Source organism: Salvelinus alpinus, chromosome 19 (genome assembly GCF_045679555.1).
Source record: "Salvelinus alpinus chromosome 19, SLU_Salpinus.1, whole genome shotgun sequence".
NCBI classification, from domain to species: Eukaryota; Metazoa; Chordata; class Actinopteri; order Salmoniformes; family Salmonidae; genus Salvelinus; species Salvelinus alpinus.
In genome coordinates this window covers 50,195,560-50,208,224 of record NC_092104.1, presented here as the reverse complement: position 1 = coordinate 50,208,224, position 12,665 = coordinate 50,195,560, and the positions used below count along the sequence as shown (strand labels likewise).

Genomic DNA, 12,665 nt, shown 5'->3' with positions numbered 1-12,665 from the left:
CACATATCGTCAATTCTGTCTGAAATAGGTATCACACAACCACTCTCACTGCATGGAAAGTAGAGTTTTTGGGTGAAATCGGATCAACTATATTCCCGTGGAATTTGAGGTGCACGGTCGTGGGTGGGAATTTCCCAATCATTCCTGCACACTCCCACACATCCCCGAACACTGATACGCATGATACGGGAATGTCTAGGATAGCACGTTTCTGGAAATGTTCGGACTATGCACGACACGTACATTTTTCAACGGCTGCAGGCGGGGAAATCCCTATTTCGTCAGGTAGTGGAAGAGAAGCACAGTGAAAAGAAACCAATTCTCCTTGTCTTCATATTTATCCTGTTTTCCGGTTTGTAACATTTATAAGAATGGTTTCGTTTTCAAAATCTAGCGAAAACATGTTTATCTAAACTGTTATGAGTTTTCTGGTTATTTTGATGTATCAAGTGTTTTGAACGAGAGAAAAACGAGTGAGCTACCTAAGCTAGCTAACTTTGTATATAACTAAGTCAATGAGAACAAGATCGTGTCTCGGATGATTTTTATTTCTGTTATAAATATTTTGGCTGTTTATTTAAAAAAAAATCATACAAAGGATGACTGTATTTACATGTGTAAATATGAACCATGCAAATTACAGTTGAAGTCGGAAGTTTACATACACCTTAGCCACATTTAAACTCAGTTTTTCACAATTCCTGACCTTTAATCCTAGTAGAAATTCCCTGTCTTAGGTCAGTTAGAATCACCAATTCATTTTAAGAATGTGCAATGTCAGACTAATAGAAGAGAGAATGATTTATTTCAGCTTTTATTTCTTTCATCACATTCCCAGTGGGTCAGAAGTGTACATACACTCAATTAGTTTTTGGTAGCATTGCCTTTAAATTGTTTAACTTGGGTCAAATGTTTCGGGTAGCCTTCCACAAGTTTCCCACAATAAGTTGGGTGAATTTTGTCCTATTCCTCCTGACAGAGCTGGTGTAACTGAGTCAGGTTTGTAGGCCTCCTTGCTCGCACATGCTTTTTCAGTTCTGCCCACAAATTTTCTATAGGATTGAGGTCAGGGCTTTGTGATGGCCACTCCAATACCTTGACTTTGTTGTCATTAAGCCATTTTGCCACAACTTTGGAAGTATGCTTGGGGTCATTGTCCATTTGGAAGACCCATTTGCGACCAAGCTTTAACTTCCCAACTGATGTCTTGAGATGTTGCTTCATTATATCCACACTTTTCCCTCCTCATGATGCCATCTATTTTGTGAAGTGCAGCAACGCACCCCACAACATGATGCTGCCACCCCCGTGCTTCACGGTTGGGATGGTGTTCTTCGGCCTGCAAGCCTCCCCCCTTTTTCCTCCAAACATAACTATGGTCATTATGGCTAAACAGCTCTATTTTTGTTTCATCAGACCAGAGAAAATTTTTCCAAAAAGTACGATCTTTGTCCTCATGTGCAGTTGCAAACCGTAGAAAAAAAAAGAGTGAAACTGTCAAAGGTATGTTTAACGCCCTTTTTACATACGATAGCGAGGCGCTGCACCGGTGTCCTGGCCACCAAAACAACATAAAATTAACCATGTGCTTATATCCAGTGCGGGTTCTTGCTCCACCTCCTATATTACGAGATTGTGAGGTGGGCGTATCTCTCAGGTTAACCTGAGAACATGGGGGACACAATCTTGGAGAAACATGCAAAGAAGTGTCGCCAGAGGAGAAGGCGGGTAAGCCTTTTGGACAAGTAGCTTCTGTGTAACACTAGGTTCGTTACTCCTGTATTACTACTGGTCCAATTACATGTGTCAAGTTCTCTATTTGAGTCTAGAATGAAAACAGATGTCGAATTGCACCCACCTGGTTCAGAGTGTTATGTTTCCTACTCTATTCCAGATATCTGTAGCTCTGTGCACTGCCAGTATCACATGCATAACGTGTTGCATATCTTCTTTGATTATAATGACCTTTGGGTAGGTGTTTGTGGGTGATACAACCAGTGCACGGAGCCAAAAGGCATGTGGAGACCCTTTCAACCAGGTGGATGGAACTCAACTATTGTTTTCGCAATACACGAGCAGCCGCATGCACACAAGCCTAAAATCGGTGTGGCGGTAATACGGTCACCACAACAGCATGACTTGAGACTGGAATTTGTTTATTGTGTTCTATTGTTTTTTCTATCATTTTTTGCTTCTAGATGCATGGTCGAGAGGAGTTAATGTTGACCTGATGAGCAATGAGGAAGATGGTCTGCAAAACGGCAAACCAGTGTGGTTCATCAAGCCCTCCTCCTCCCCTACTTCCGGGGTGAGGTGCTCACTGCCCTTTGTCAAGAACTACAGAGCTGCTTGGAGAGGGACCAGTGCTACTTGGCGAGCCACACCACACGGATCATGTCTGGGGAGTTTTCGTCAAGGCAACCTAGATCCCATGGACCCCTCAACCCTCAGAACTATAGCACCACAGTAACCCCAATAGGTGCAGAGGTCAATGGAACTCAACCAAAACAATGGAAATGCCATGGAAACATGTGGGGGAAAGATGCCCAGGGGGAAAGATCGCAAGTCTCCTCATTGCCCCCCAGCAAAATTTGCCTACATTTAGGCAATTGTTTATATGTGTATTTCACACTCTGCTAAAGTAAAAATTGGAGTATAATGCTTGTAAGGATGTCAACCCCAATACATGTTCATGTCATCATCACCAATCAACCACATTATATTTAAAAATGACTTTGAATGCCACTACCGATTTCTCTATGCTAGCTATGCTACCAGCTCAGACGAACGGTAGTTAACATTTAGCAGTCACTTCTTCTAAACCTGAAAAGGAACTTCTTCTAAATGTTATGAAGTGAAAACAGACAGAAATATCAAAATCTGACTTTAGTAACCACATTGTAGGTCTGTTACACTACATCAATCATGACGGATTTGCCGAATATCCAATTTGTTACATCAGATTTGTTGAATGGGCGCCAATCCAGCGTCCTTCTTATATCCCCCACGGTCTGCTTTCCATTAACCTCTTTACCGCATTGATGTAGGCCAATGGCGATCAGTGCCATTTAAGATGAGGGAGGGCAATTTTCATATTTAATTCACCCAGTTTAATGTAACAGCGATAGGTTTAGGCTACTACATGATATTCACATTTTCCCTATATCTATCATGAGGTTGCTACAACCTAGCCTATGAATGACAGTTTACAACGTAGGTAAACACAGGTTGAGAGATAAATTTGAGCTGACAGACAGTGACACATGGACAGACGGTGAAGTTCAATGCCGCCTTGCACACTCTTGCCTGAATCTAGCTGATATAGGGTGTAATCATTAGTTCAACAGTTGCAAACAAAAGTTTCTATTGGACAAATTCAGGTATGTTTATCCCTGTTTTGTTCCGTTTGTTTCCGTTTAAGAAACGTTTTCAACAGAATTGGCAGAATGAATACACCCCTGATCACACGTAAACACAGTTCACTTTCATAAAAAAACACGTTGTATTCCTTCTCGCATCTACAGTATCTCTACTGAAATTAATTGCCATCCTTCAAGAAGTGATTAAGTGGATTTGTGTGTTTTATTCAAGGAACTAAGAGATGTTTAGAGATAGTATAGCTATGTCTATGTCATAAGGTGCTGGAAAAACCTTGATAGTGGTGCTCAAATGTTATTTCTGAAAAGGTGTAGGAACCCTGATGTGTGATACTAATAAGAAAAGAAAATCCTTTATTTACTCATTCATTCATAATTCCCTGTAATTCATTAATTCATTAAATAATGAATTGTGTTTTTAATATACCAGTGACAGTCAAGACAGTCAGTCAAGGCAAGCTAGCAATGACTACACTCATAGAAATGGGGCTCTAAAAGGGTTCTTCGGATGTCCCCATAGGAGAACCCTTTTTGGTTCCAGGTAGAACCCTTTTGGGTACAACGTAGAACCCTCTCTAGAAAGGGTTCTAGATGGAACCCAAATGGGTTCTACCTGTAACCAAAAAAAGGTTATTGAAAAGGTTCTCCTATGGGGACAGCCGAAGAACCCTTTAAGGTTCTAGATAGAGTGTAGCCTTAGCATTCATTGGGGAGAATAAGCATGTGCAGTCTTGAGCAAGTGCAAGATCATTAACTGACATTTATAGGAGTGACGTGGGCGGACGTAGACGGAGATGTAATGTAATTGACGTCAAACGTGCACCAGAATTTCAAGATATGTCCTGGTACGTGGGTAGAACTATGTGGTCATTTCAGGGGTGTTTCTGAACCGTTTCCGGACATATACAAGTCCCTGCATGTTCGTGCACTAAAGTGATCCATTTTCGGAGATACAGTATATAGAATGTATGCAGGGCCATACATGGCTCGACACTTGCACATTTCCAGAAACGGTATGTTTTCCGACTAAAGTTCTGTTGTTGAAAGTCAGATTAATAAAATAGCTCATTTAAAACGTTCACATGCATTGCAAGGAGAACGATTTCCCTAAAAATGCTGTTTACATGGACACATCTGAAATCAGATTACCTGACAGTGTGCCCAATGCAGAACCATTGTGTGTGTGCGTGTGCGTGTGTGTGTGTGCGTGTGTGTATGAGACTGAGTGAGAAAAAGAGCTTAGCCCCTCTGCTTTCACCTCTCTATTCAGACATGGCTTTTCCCAGCTGTAACAGAGCTTTCTTTCAGGGGCTGAGCTCTTGTTGTGACCGACACACAGACACAGAATCCACACGCTCTCACAATCCATCCTGCAGGCCCTGCCAGGGGCCCGTTCCCTCTGGGACACAAACACAGCCCACCAACCACCAACCCTCCACAGGAATCCCAGCTCCCCAGGCCAGCCCAGCCGTGCCCTGCACCCCCAGCCCAGACCCTAGCAGTATGCACAGGATAAGTGGACAGAACCTGTCATGGTCTTGCCAAGCAGGGTGGTAGCATTACAGTATGAGGGACCGTTCCTGGACTTTTTGCTGAGCTCATTGGGATTTTGTGCTAAACTCAATTCCAGCTCTCCCTGTGTTTTGGATTAACTTAATTCTACATTTCCTCTATTATAAAAAGAACATCTTTATCCAGCATTATAGTGTAGCCCAGCCGGTGATTACACAATTACTCAGAAGAAGAAAGGGAACACCAAACACTCTCATCTCCAACCAATCGCATCCCAAAACAACTGTCCTTCCATCATTTTGGAATTTATTGAGCCTAACAGCTTTCTGCTTGTCAGAAATGACTGATTCACCAAGCCATCATCCTCTCGTACCCTGTGCTTGATATGCGAGGGCCCTAGGCACGTAGCTCAGCATCCAGCCAGACCTTTGCTTGCTTGGTTGTCCTGCCTCTCTTTCACAGAGCCATTAGTCAGAGTGTGTGGACAGGCATACAGTGGGAGCCAGGCCCTTCATCATCCATCACATGACGGCAGTCCCGCTAATGACACCATGGCAATCGGACTCTAGGTGCAAGGCATCCTGCACAGCCGCCGTCAACACAGGAAAAAATGTAACATTACTCTCTATGCATCGTGGGAAGGGTATCTTTCTGCAGAGCTGTTTGCCTGTGCCATGGCTGCCTACACTCATGTCAGGCTCTAGATCATACCCTTCTACTGTGAGGGAATCCTCCGATCTGTTCTCTAGCATTTTCCCTCCCAACCACGGTCCCCAGCTAGAGGAAGCACATTGGTTTCTCTGGTCTGTTTGATGGTGTGAAACGGCTGTCTTGCTGTGACTTCACACAGCCCCTGACTGGGCTTTAATCTACTGTGTGGTGAAGCCTTGGCTGTCAAAATGGCTGTCTGCTCACAAAGGTGTCTCGAAGTGGGGCTCTCTTCAGCGGCCTAGCCCTGGAGAAGCCATATAGAAACACATCAAAGGGCATCCAGGGCCTCTCAAGTCTTTCTGCTGGGGTTGTAAAGGCAGGGCTCCGGGGCCCCCACTCGGCAGTGGTTGGACCAGGATGAGGGTACTCAGGTACTCAGGGGCAGGATGGGAACACTAGAGATCTTTGTGGGATAACTGACTAAGGTTCTACATCGGAGGCCAAAAGAAGGAGGCCTCCTTTTTCACTCATAGACACACTCATAAGCATTACGACACATACACAAACGCACACACACGCACATATTAACACATGAGCGTAGTATGAGGGCAACCATAACAACCGCTGACATTGAATGACCGCTGACACACACATGCACACACAGACCACCCAACCCAACACACACTCTTTTCGTTACCTGTAGCCTGAGGTTGAAGACAAAGGTCTCATCGGCCTCGGGCAGCTCGTCGTCCCTGACTGCGATGAAGACGGTCTTACTGGCCTCTGAGGACAGCAGGAAGGCTGCAGCCGTGGTGGCCTCAAAGTCCCCCGTGTCATCTCCCTCCAACTGGAAGCAACAAGGACAGTTGACGTGGTCATCGTTATTGTCATAATTTGGCACGATCGTTTACCACTTGAACACCCAGTCAAAACACACAAACTCGGCCCGTACAAAAATATAGAATGCCGGGGTCAACTAAAGTGCTGAAACAGAAGATGACACCTTGTGTTTCATTCTCTGGGGATATAGTACTGACATTTAAGGAACTGCAAAAACAATATAAGAGCTTCTTCAGGCCTGGGAAAGTCCCAGGCAGGCCATCAGTTTCCAAGACACCCATGGGGAGGGAGCAGGCAGTGACACACATTCTTATGTGGGTGACAATAACTGCAGACGTCGACCTTTCATGTCACCCTCTACCTCCCACAGTAAAAATGTCACCGATCTATTCCCCTAAGGAGAACTGCGCATGAGAACTCAGGAGCAGATCAGTGAAACCAGGGGTTTGGGTTAAGGCTCTCGTTGTGATGCCCTACTGCTGTGTGTTGCTAATCATGGCTTGTCACTGTTGCTTTAACAACACTTAACCTGTCCCCTGCCAGACTTAGGTCAGAGAGGCTAAAGCCAGTTTAGAGGAGATGACATAAACACACAAAGACGTATCGAGATAACACTACAGTAGGTCGGACACTCAACAGGTGACCTAAAACAGTCCTCTTATGACCAGGCCGTTCCTACCAGAACCAGCGCGGTCACGTTGACCGGGTCTCCGATCCTCTCCACTACCAGGCGCACCACGGTGCGGCTGCTCTCGTTGACCACGAAGTCCGTCTGTCCCAGGAACCTCAGTTCAGCCGACTCGGGCCTGGCACTCGGGATGGACAGAGCCAGAATCAACCCAGCTAGTGTGAGGATAGTGTGCATTCCTGACAGAGGAACACAGACAGACAGAAGAGAGGATCAGATAGAGATGACTGAAGGGAACATGACCTCTTTGACCTCTATTACCCTGCTAAAACTATAGTCCAGCTGCGCACCGGAATATAAAGTGATACTTGCATTAAAATATTCCATGCCTTAACCCGTGCTGTCTTTGGATTGTCATGATGATTTGTCTAGATTCTCGTTTCACCCCGCTTGACTAGTGGAATTTGCCATCACATCCATCAATAATAATGTGATAGACAACGGTCTTCCTAGAGACAGTTGAGATAGCCTGTGAGATTTTATGAGTCAGCTTTACATGGTCTAAACACCAGTACTCCCACCCTCTTCTTCCTGCTAAGAATCTAATCCGAGAGCGACGCAGCCCACAGACAGTTGTCATGGCTAACAAAACAAACAACACGACAAGTGGGTGTGGTCACCGTAATGCAAAGTTGTGGGCATGCCGTTCCTGATGTACATGATCACGTCTTTTTTAAATATTTGCTCGAAATTACAAGGTTGGAAAATACACCAGCACTGAATGAAGTCATGTTTTCATTTTTTGGGGGAAGAAATGTCTTAGGAAACTTTGACTTTGAAAGCATCCAATTTTTCCTATGTTCCGTCCCTGTTAGATCACTTAGGTTATTTTCAGTATCATGGTGTGTTTCATAGAGAAAACATGAATCAATAAAGGTGTCATGCTGGAGAACTGAACGGAACAACTACTTAGATTTAAAATTCTACTTTGTACCCTATGATAATCAAAAATAATACAAATCAACAAACCATAAAATTAACAGATATTCAAAATATTGATACAGTATATATATTTGTGTCTTTACGCTTCTCTCTCTGTGTGTGTGTGTGTGTGTGTGTGTGTGTGTGTGTGTGTGTGTGTGTGTGTGTGTGTGTGTGTGTGTGTGTGTGTGTGTGTGTGTGTGTGTGTGTGTGTGTGTATGCCTGTGGTGGACAGGGTGCTGTGAAAGCTATCAAAAGTGGATTAAGAGCTGATGAGTAGCGGGGCAGGGCAGGGGAGGCAGAAGGAGCCGGGACAAAGAGGGGACAGTGGGGGAGTAAAGCCTGTTATTCTGCCTGCTGTCTCCCCTGGGGATGGGAACTTCCTGCCCCACTGACACAGATCACATCACACTCAGAGAGACTCTCTCGCTCTCTCTATCACTCCGTAGGCCCACTCTCGCTGTATCACTTCATCGCTACACAGATGCCCACCAACACCATTGTTACCTCACTATCACTCATATCCTCTGGCATACAGTATCTCTCTCTCACTCTTAATCTTTCCCCTTACATTCACTCTTTATCTCTCGGCATTTAGAAACAGCACCCCCCCCCCCCCCCTCCTATTCTTTTAAATGGATGGCAAACAAATGTAAACTTCGTGAAATTCAGAGAGTGAGAAAGATTGCTTTTAGTCGCTCCACAAAACCACACGTCCACTGACCCAAAAACCAAAGGTATGATGCTGGGGAGATGCTGGGTGTGTTGCCTCAGCCTGGTTATGTGCAGCGCGCCAGTCTTTGTCCTGACGCTGCCTCCACTGCCAACTCTGACACTGGGGCTCCTGGGCCATGCAGGGCCTGTCTGTCAGAGCACAAGGCAGCGTGGAAAGCCTGGCTGAGCCTCCTGACATTGATAAGGCTCTGAACAGTCCAACTCCACAAACACTTCTGCCAGTACCGCCACGGGACATACGTCCTCCTGGGAGCGTCAAAGGCCTCAGAGGCCAGAGACTGCAGACAGCGGGGTGATAGGCCAGGACAGTGGAGCCCAGATTGAAGCGGCACCATACACACACTACCGGATCTGTCCATCATAGATCTACTCAGCCAGATAGAGAGGGAGAGGGGAGGGTAGAGGCCAGGACACTAGGGACCTGGCTGTCTCAATGCCAACCTCACAACAGACCCCTGAACAGTTGACACACAGTCTGGATAGACAATGTAGCCTGCAAAGTGGAAACACATTGGATTTGATTTATTTGATGATAAGATCAAAATTCATATCAAATCAATTTGCATTTACTGTTATTAGACTGCATATTCAGCTAAACCTTAAAGCTGGAATCAAGAAACATCCTCTAACCTCAATTTGGATGAAAATTACTACTTGAACGAGTTGGCTCTGTATGTTCCGCTTACTACGGACCCAGGCAACAACACATCCGCCATGCTGACCATCAACATGGGGGCCCCTCAGTCTCCAGCTCCAACACCCTCACCAAGTTTGCTGACGACACCGACGACGATGAGGCAGCCTAGACGGAGGTCAGAGACCTGGCAGTGTGGTGCCAGGAAAACAACCTCTCCCTCAACATCAGCAAGACAAAGGAGCTGATCGTGGACTACAGGAAACGGAGGGCCGAGCACACCTTCGTCCACATTGATGGGGCTGTAGTGGAGCGGGTCGAGAGCTTCAAGTTCCTCAGTGTCCACATCACTAAGGAATTAACATGGTCCACACACACCCACACAATTGTGAAGAGGGCACGACAGCGCCTCTCTCTCAGGAGGCTGAAACGATTTGGCAAGGGCCCTCAGGCCCTACAGCTGCACCATTGAGAACATCTTGACTGGCTTCATCACCGCTTGGTACAGCAACTGCAAGGCATCCGACCACAAGACACTACAGAGGGCGGTGAGTAGGGCTGTGGGGGTCATGTCAGCCGGTGATTGTCAAGCAAATAACTGCCAGTCTCACGGTAATCGACTGTTAATTAACAAACACATTTAGCATCTCCTGGCCTCCACGCATAGCCACAGATGCAGACCTTTGGAACATCTACATTTTAAGAAGTCAAATAAATCCATCACCATAAATCCATTACTTATTGTAGACAGGTTTAAAGAAACATGATATGAAGAAAATGTAGTATGTTTCAGAAGAACAGAATAGCATACTCTGAGTTATCCTGATATTAGGCCCTGATCTGTCTATGCCATATGGCTGTGGGCTACACTAGTTCATTTAGCAGAAAGATTTGCTTAGAATTCCACGGCATTATTTTATATTATTTAATAGTATGAAGAATACAATTGAACATAGCTGAATAAAATAGAACTTATATTTTCTCCAAAATACTTGAGGGAGTGCGCACACACGGTTATTCTGTGTTGAGCGGTTAATAATAGTTTCAAGTTATTTATGTAACTTTAGTTCTACAAACGTTGGGATATATGTTTTTGATTTTTAATACATTCTAAGGCTGCATGATGCAACTCAATTCAGGATTTGAAAAAAGTTGCATGAAAGGCATTAGCTTCGTTTTTTTGCGCAGGCTGCACACACTTCATCAGTCTCTCATTCACAATTTGACAAACACATGATAATGCCTCGAATTTCCTGTCAGCATCCCCTTTGTGTGGCCGTAATGCCCCCTAAAAAATCCATGCCTTTTGCGGCCAGTGGCCGTTTTGCCCTTGGGCTGAATATAATAGTTATAATTCCCTTATCCCGGCTTGGCGCACCAAAGCACCTCTCACTCACATGGCTCTCTGTCACGTGATTGGGTCTTTCTCACAGGCTACAAGTGAAGACAGACACATTGGGGACGCAACTGTGCGAGTCCTTATCCAATTCCGAGGCACACACTGAAGATATTGGAAGAACTGTCCACATTTACTTTCATCAGCCAACAAAATGAGTAGACCGAACAAACAGAAAAAACACTAGCCTATGTCAATCTACTATCCCGGGTAGTACAAAAGTTGACCTATTCTATTCAGTGTGAGAAATAAATATTCCAAACATAGTCTGGGACAGTTGTGGGATGCAATAGATCCCAAATTAATACAACCACTAGCATTAAAAAAAAATTAAGTAATGAGGCTGACTCAACAGAAGATACATTATGTTGAAATGTATCTTCCCCAAACTTGAAACTCACGTGCTGCATATGTATGCCAGTTAGACTCTGCAACCATTGTAAAGGGGATTAATGTGCTTTATTTTAATAAGTTATTTGGCAACGTTAGTTGTGATACAAACATTGGGCTATGTGTTTTGATTTTTAACACATTCTAAGGCTGCATTATGCGACTCTAATGATGATTTGAAAAAAGTTGCATGAAAGGCATGAGCTCTGCTTTGCTCAGGCTTTACACACTTCATCAGTCTCTCAGTTACAATTTGACAAGCACTTGATAATGCCTTGAATTTCCAAGTGGAAAATATATCATTCACAAGTGATAGGATAATATTGTCACCCATCAGACTACTCTTGATTTTATCTTGTCTTTACATATAGTAAATAATATACTGTATGTGTGAAATTGTTTTGATTTAGAATGGACCATTATCATGCACCTATCTCGAAACAGGGACAGGTGAAAAAATGTAATCTATGCACTTAAATTGCGAATGGAGGACGATATTCCCCTAGTTCATTTTCTGTTGTAAACAGAAGCAATGTGCTTAATATTAGGAAAGTTGAAAAATAAATATAGTAGGCCTAGCCTATAGAAAGCTGATGGGACCCTCCGCTTTTTAATAGAGGTCATCACTCTGTTTTCTCACGCAATTGCATAGCCTATAGAAATGTTGAGTAACATGAGCTCATGGGCTCTCATGAAGTGTTTGATTAGATTAGCGATTTCATTTGTATTGATGTCAGTGATTAGAGGGACATTAGAGTGCTGAGTACCAGGCAGTTAGCAAGTTTGGTAGGCTACTTGTCAGAGTGTGCACAACTGGTCAAAGGAAGTCAGGTGCAGGAGAGCAGAGATGAGTGAACAGGCACACTTTAATCAGGCAGAGGAAAACAGCCGGACGCAACACTCTGGCCCAAGGAAAAAGCGAGAGCGCACAAAATCACACAACATGGTACAAAATAACAAAACCACGGGTTAACAATACCCGGCGCAACACCAGCCTGTAGCGTCACACACGTAACGAACGAACAAAACCACACACAGACATGGGGGGAACAGAGGATAATATGCACGTAGAGTAATGAGGGGATGTAAACCAGGTGTGCGGGAAAACAAGACAAAACAAATGGAAAATGAAAGGTGGAGCGGTGATGGCTAGAAGACCGGTGACGTCGACCGCCGAACGAACAAGGAGAGGAACCGACTTCGGCGGGAGTCGTGACACGACTAATGACCATCGGTAGCATCAGAGCTTGGAGAAGCCTAATTACCGTGACTAAAAGGTCACGTGGAATTTGACTGTCATCATGACTCATGACCCCCGTTGTGGCAGTAATACAGTCACCGTAACAGCCCTAGTGGTGAGTACGGCCCAGTACATCACTGTGGCGTAGCTCTCTGCCATTCAGGATCTCTATTTTCATTTTTTGTTGTTGTATTGAACCTTTATTTAACTAGGCAAGTCAGTTAAGAACAAATTCTTATTTACAATGACGACCTACTCTAGCCAAACAAGACTGCTAAATA

General features: G+C 44.4%; 1 protein-coding gene across 1 annotated transcript in view; it reads right to left on the bottom strand.

Moving 5' to 3' along the window:
* Positions 1-12,665, bottom strand: part of adgrv1 (adhesion G protein-coupled receptor V1) — a 180,652-nt gene that overhangs the window by 145,796 nt on the left and 22,191 nt on the right. The window contains exons 2-3 of the mRNA XM_071353942.1: positions 7,060-7,247; positions 6,238-6,387 (exon numbers count right to left, since the gene is read on the bottom strand). Of these exons, the coding sequence (XP_071210043.1) occupies positions 6,238-6,387; positions 7,060-7,245 (336 nt within the window). The 5' untranslated portion in view covers positions 7,246-7,247. The remainder of the gene's footprint in view (positions 1-6,237; positions 6,388-7,059; positions 7,248-12,665) is intronic.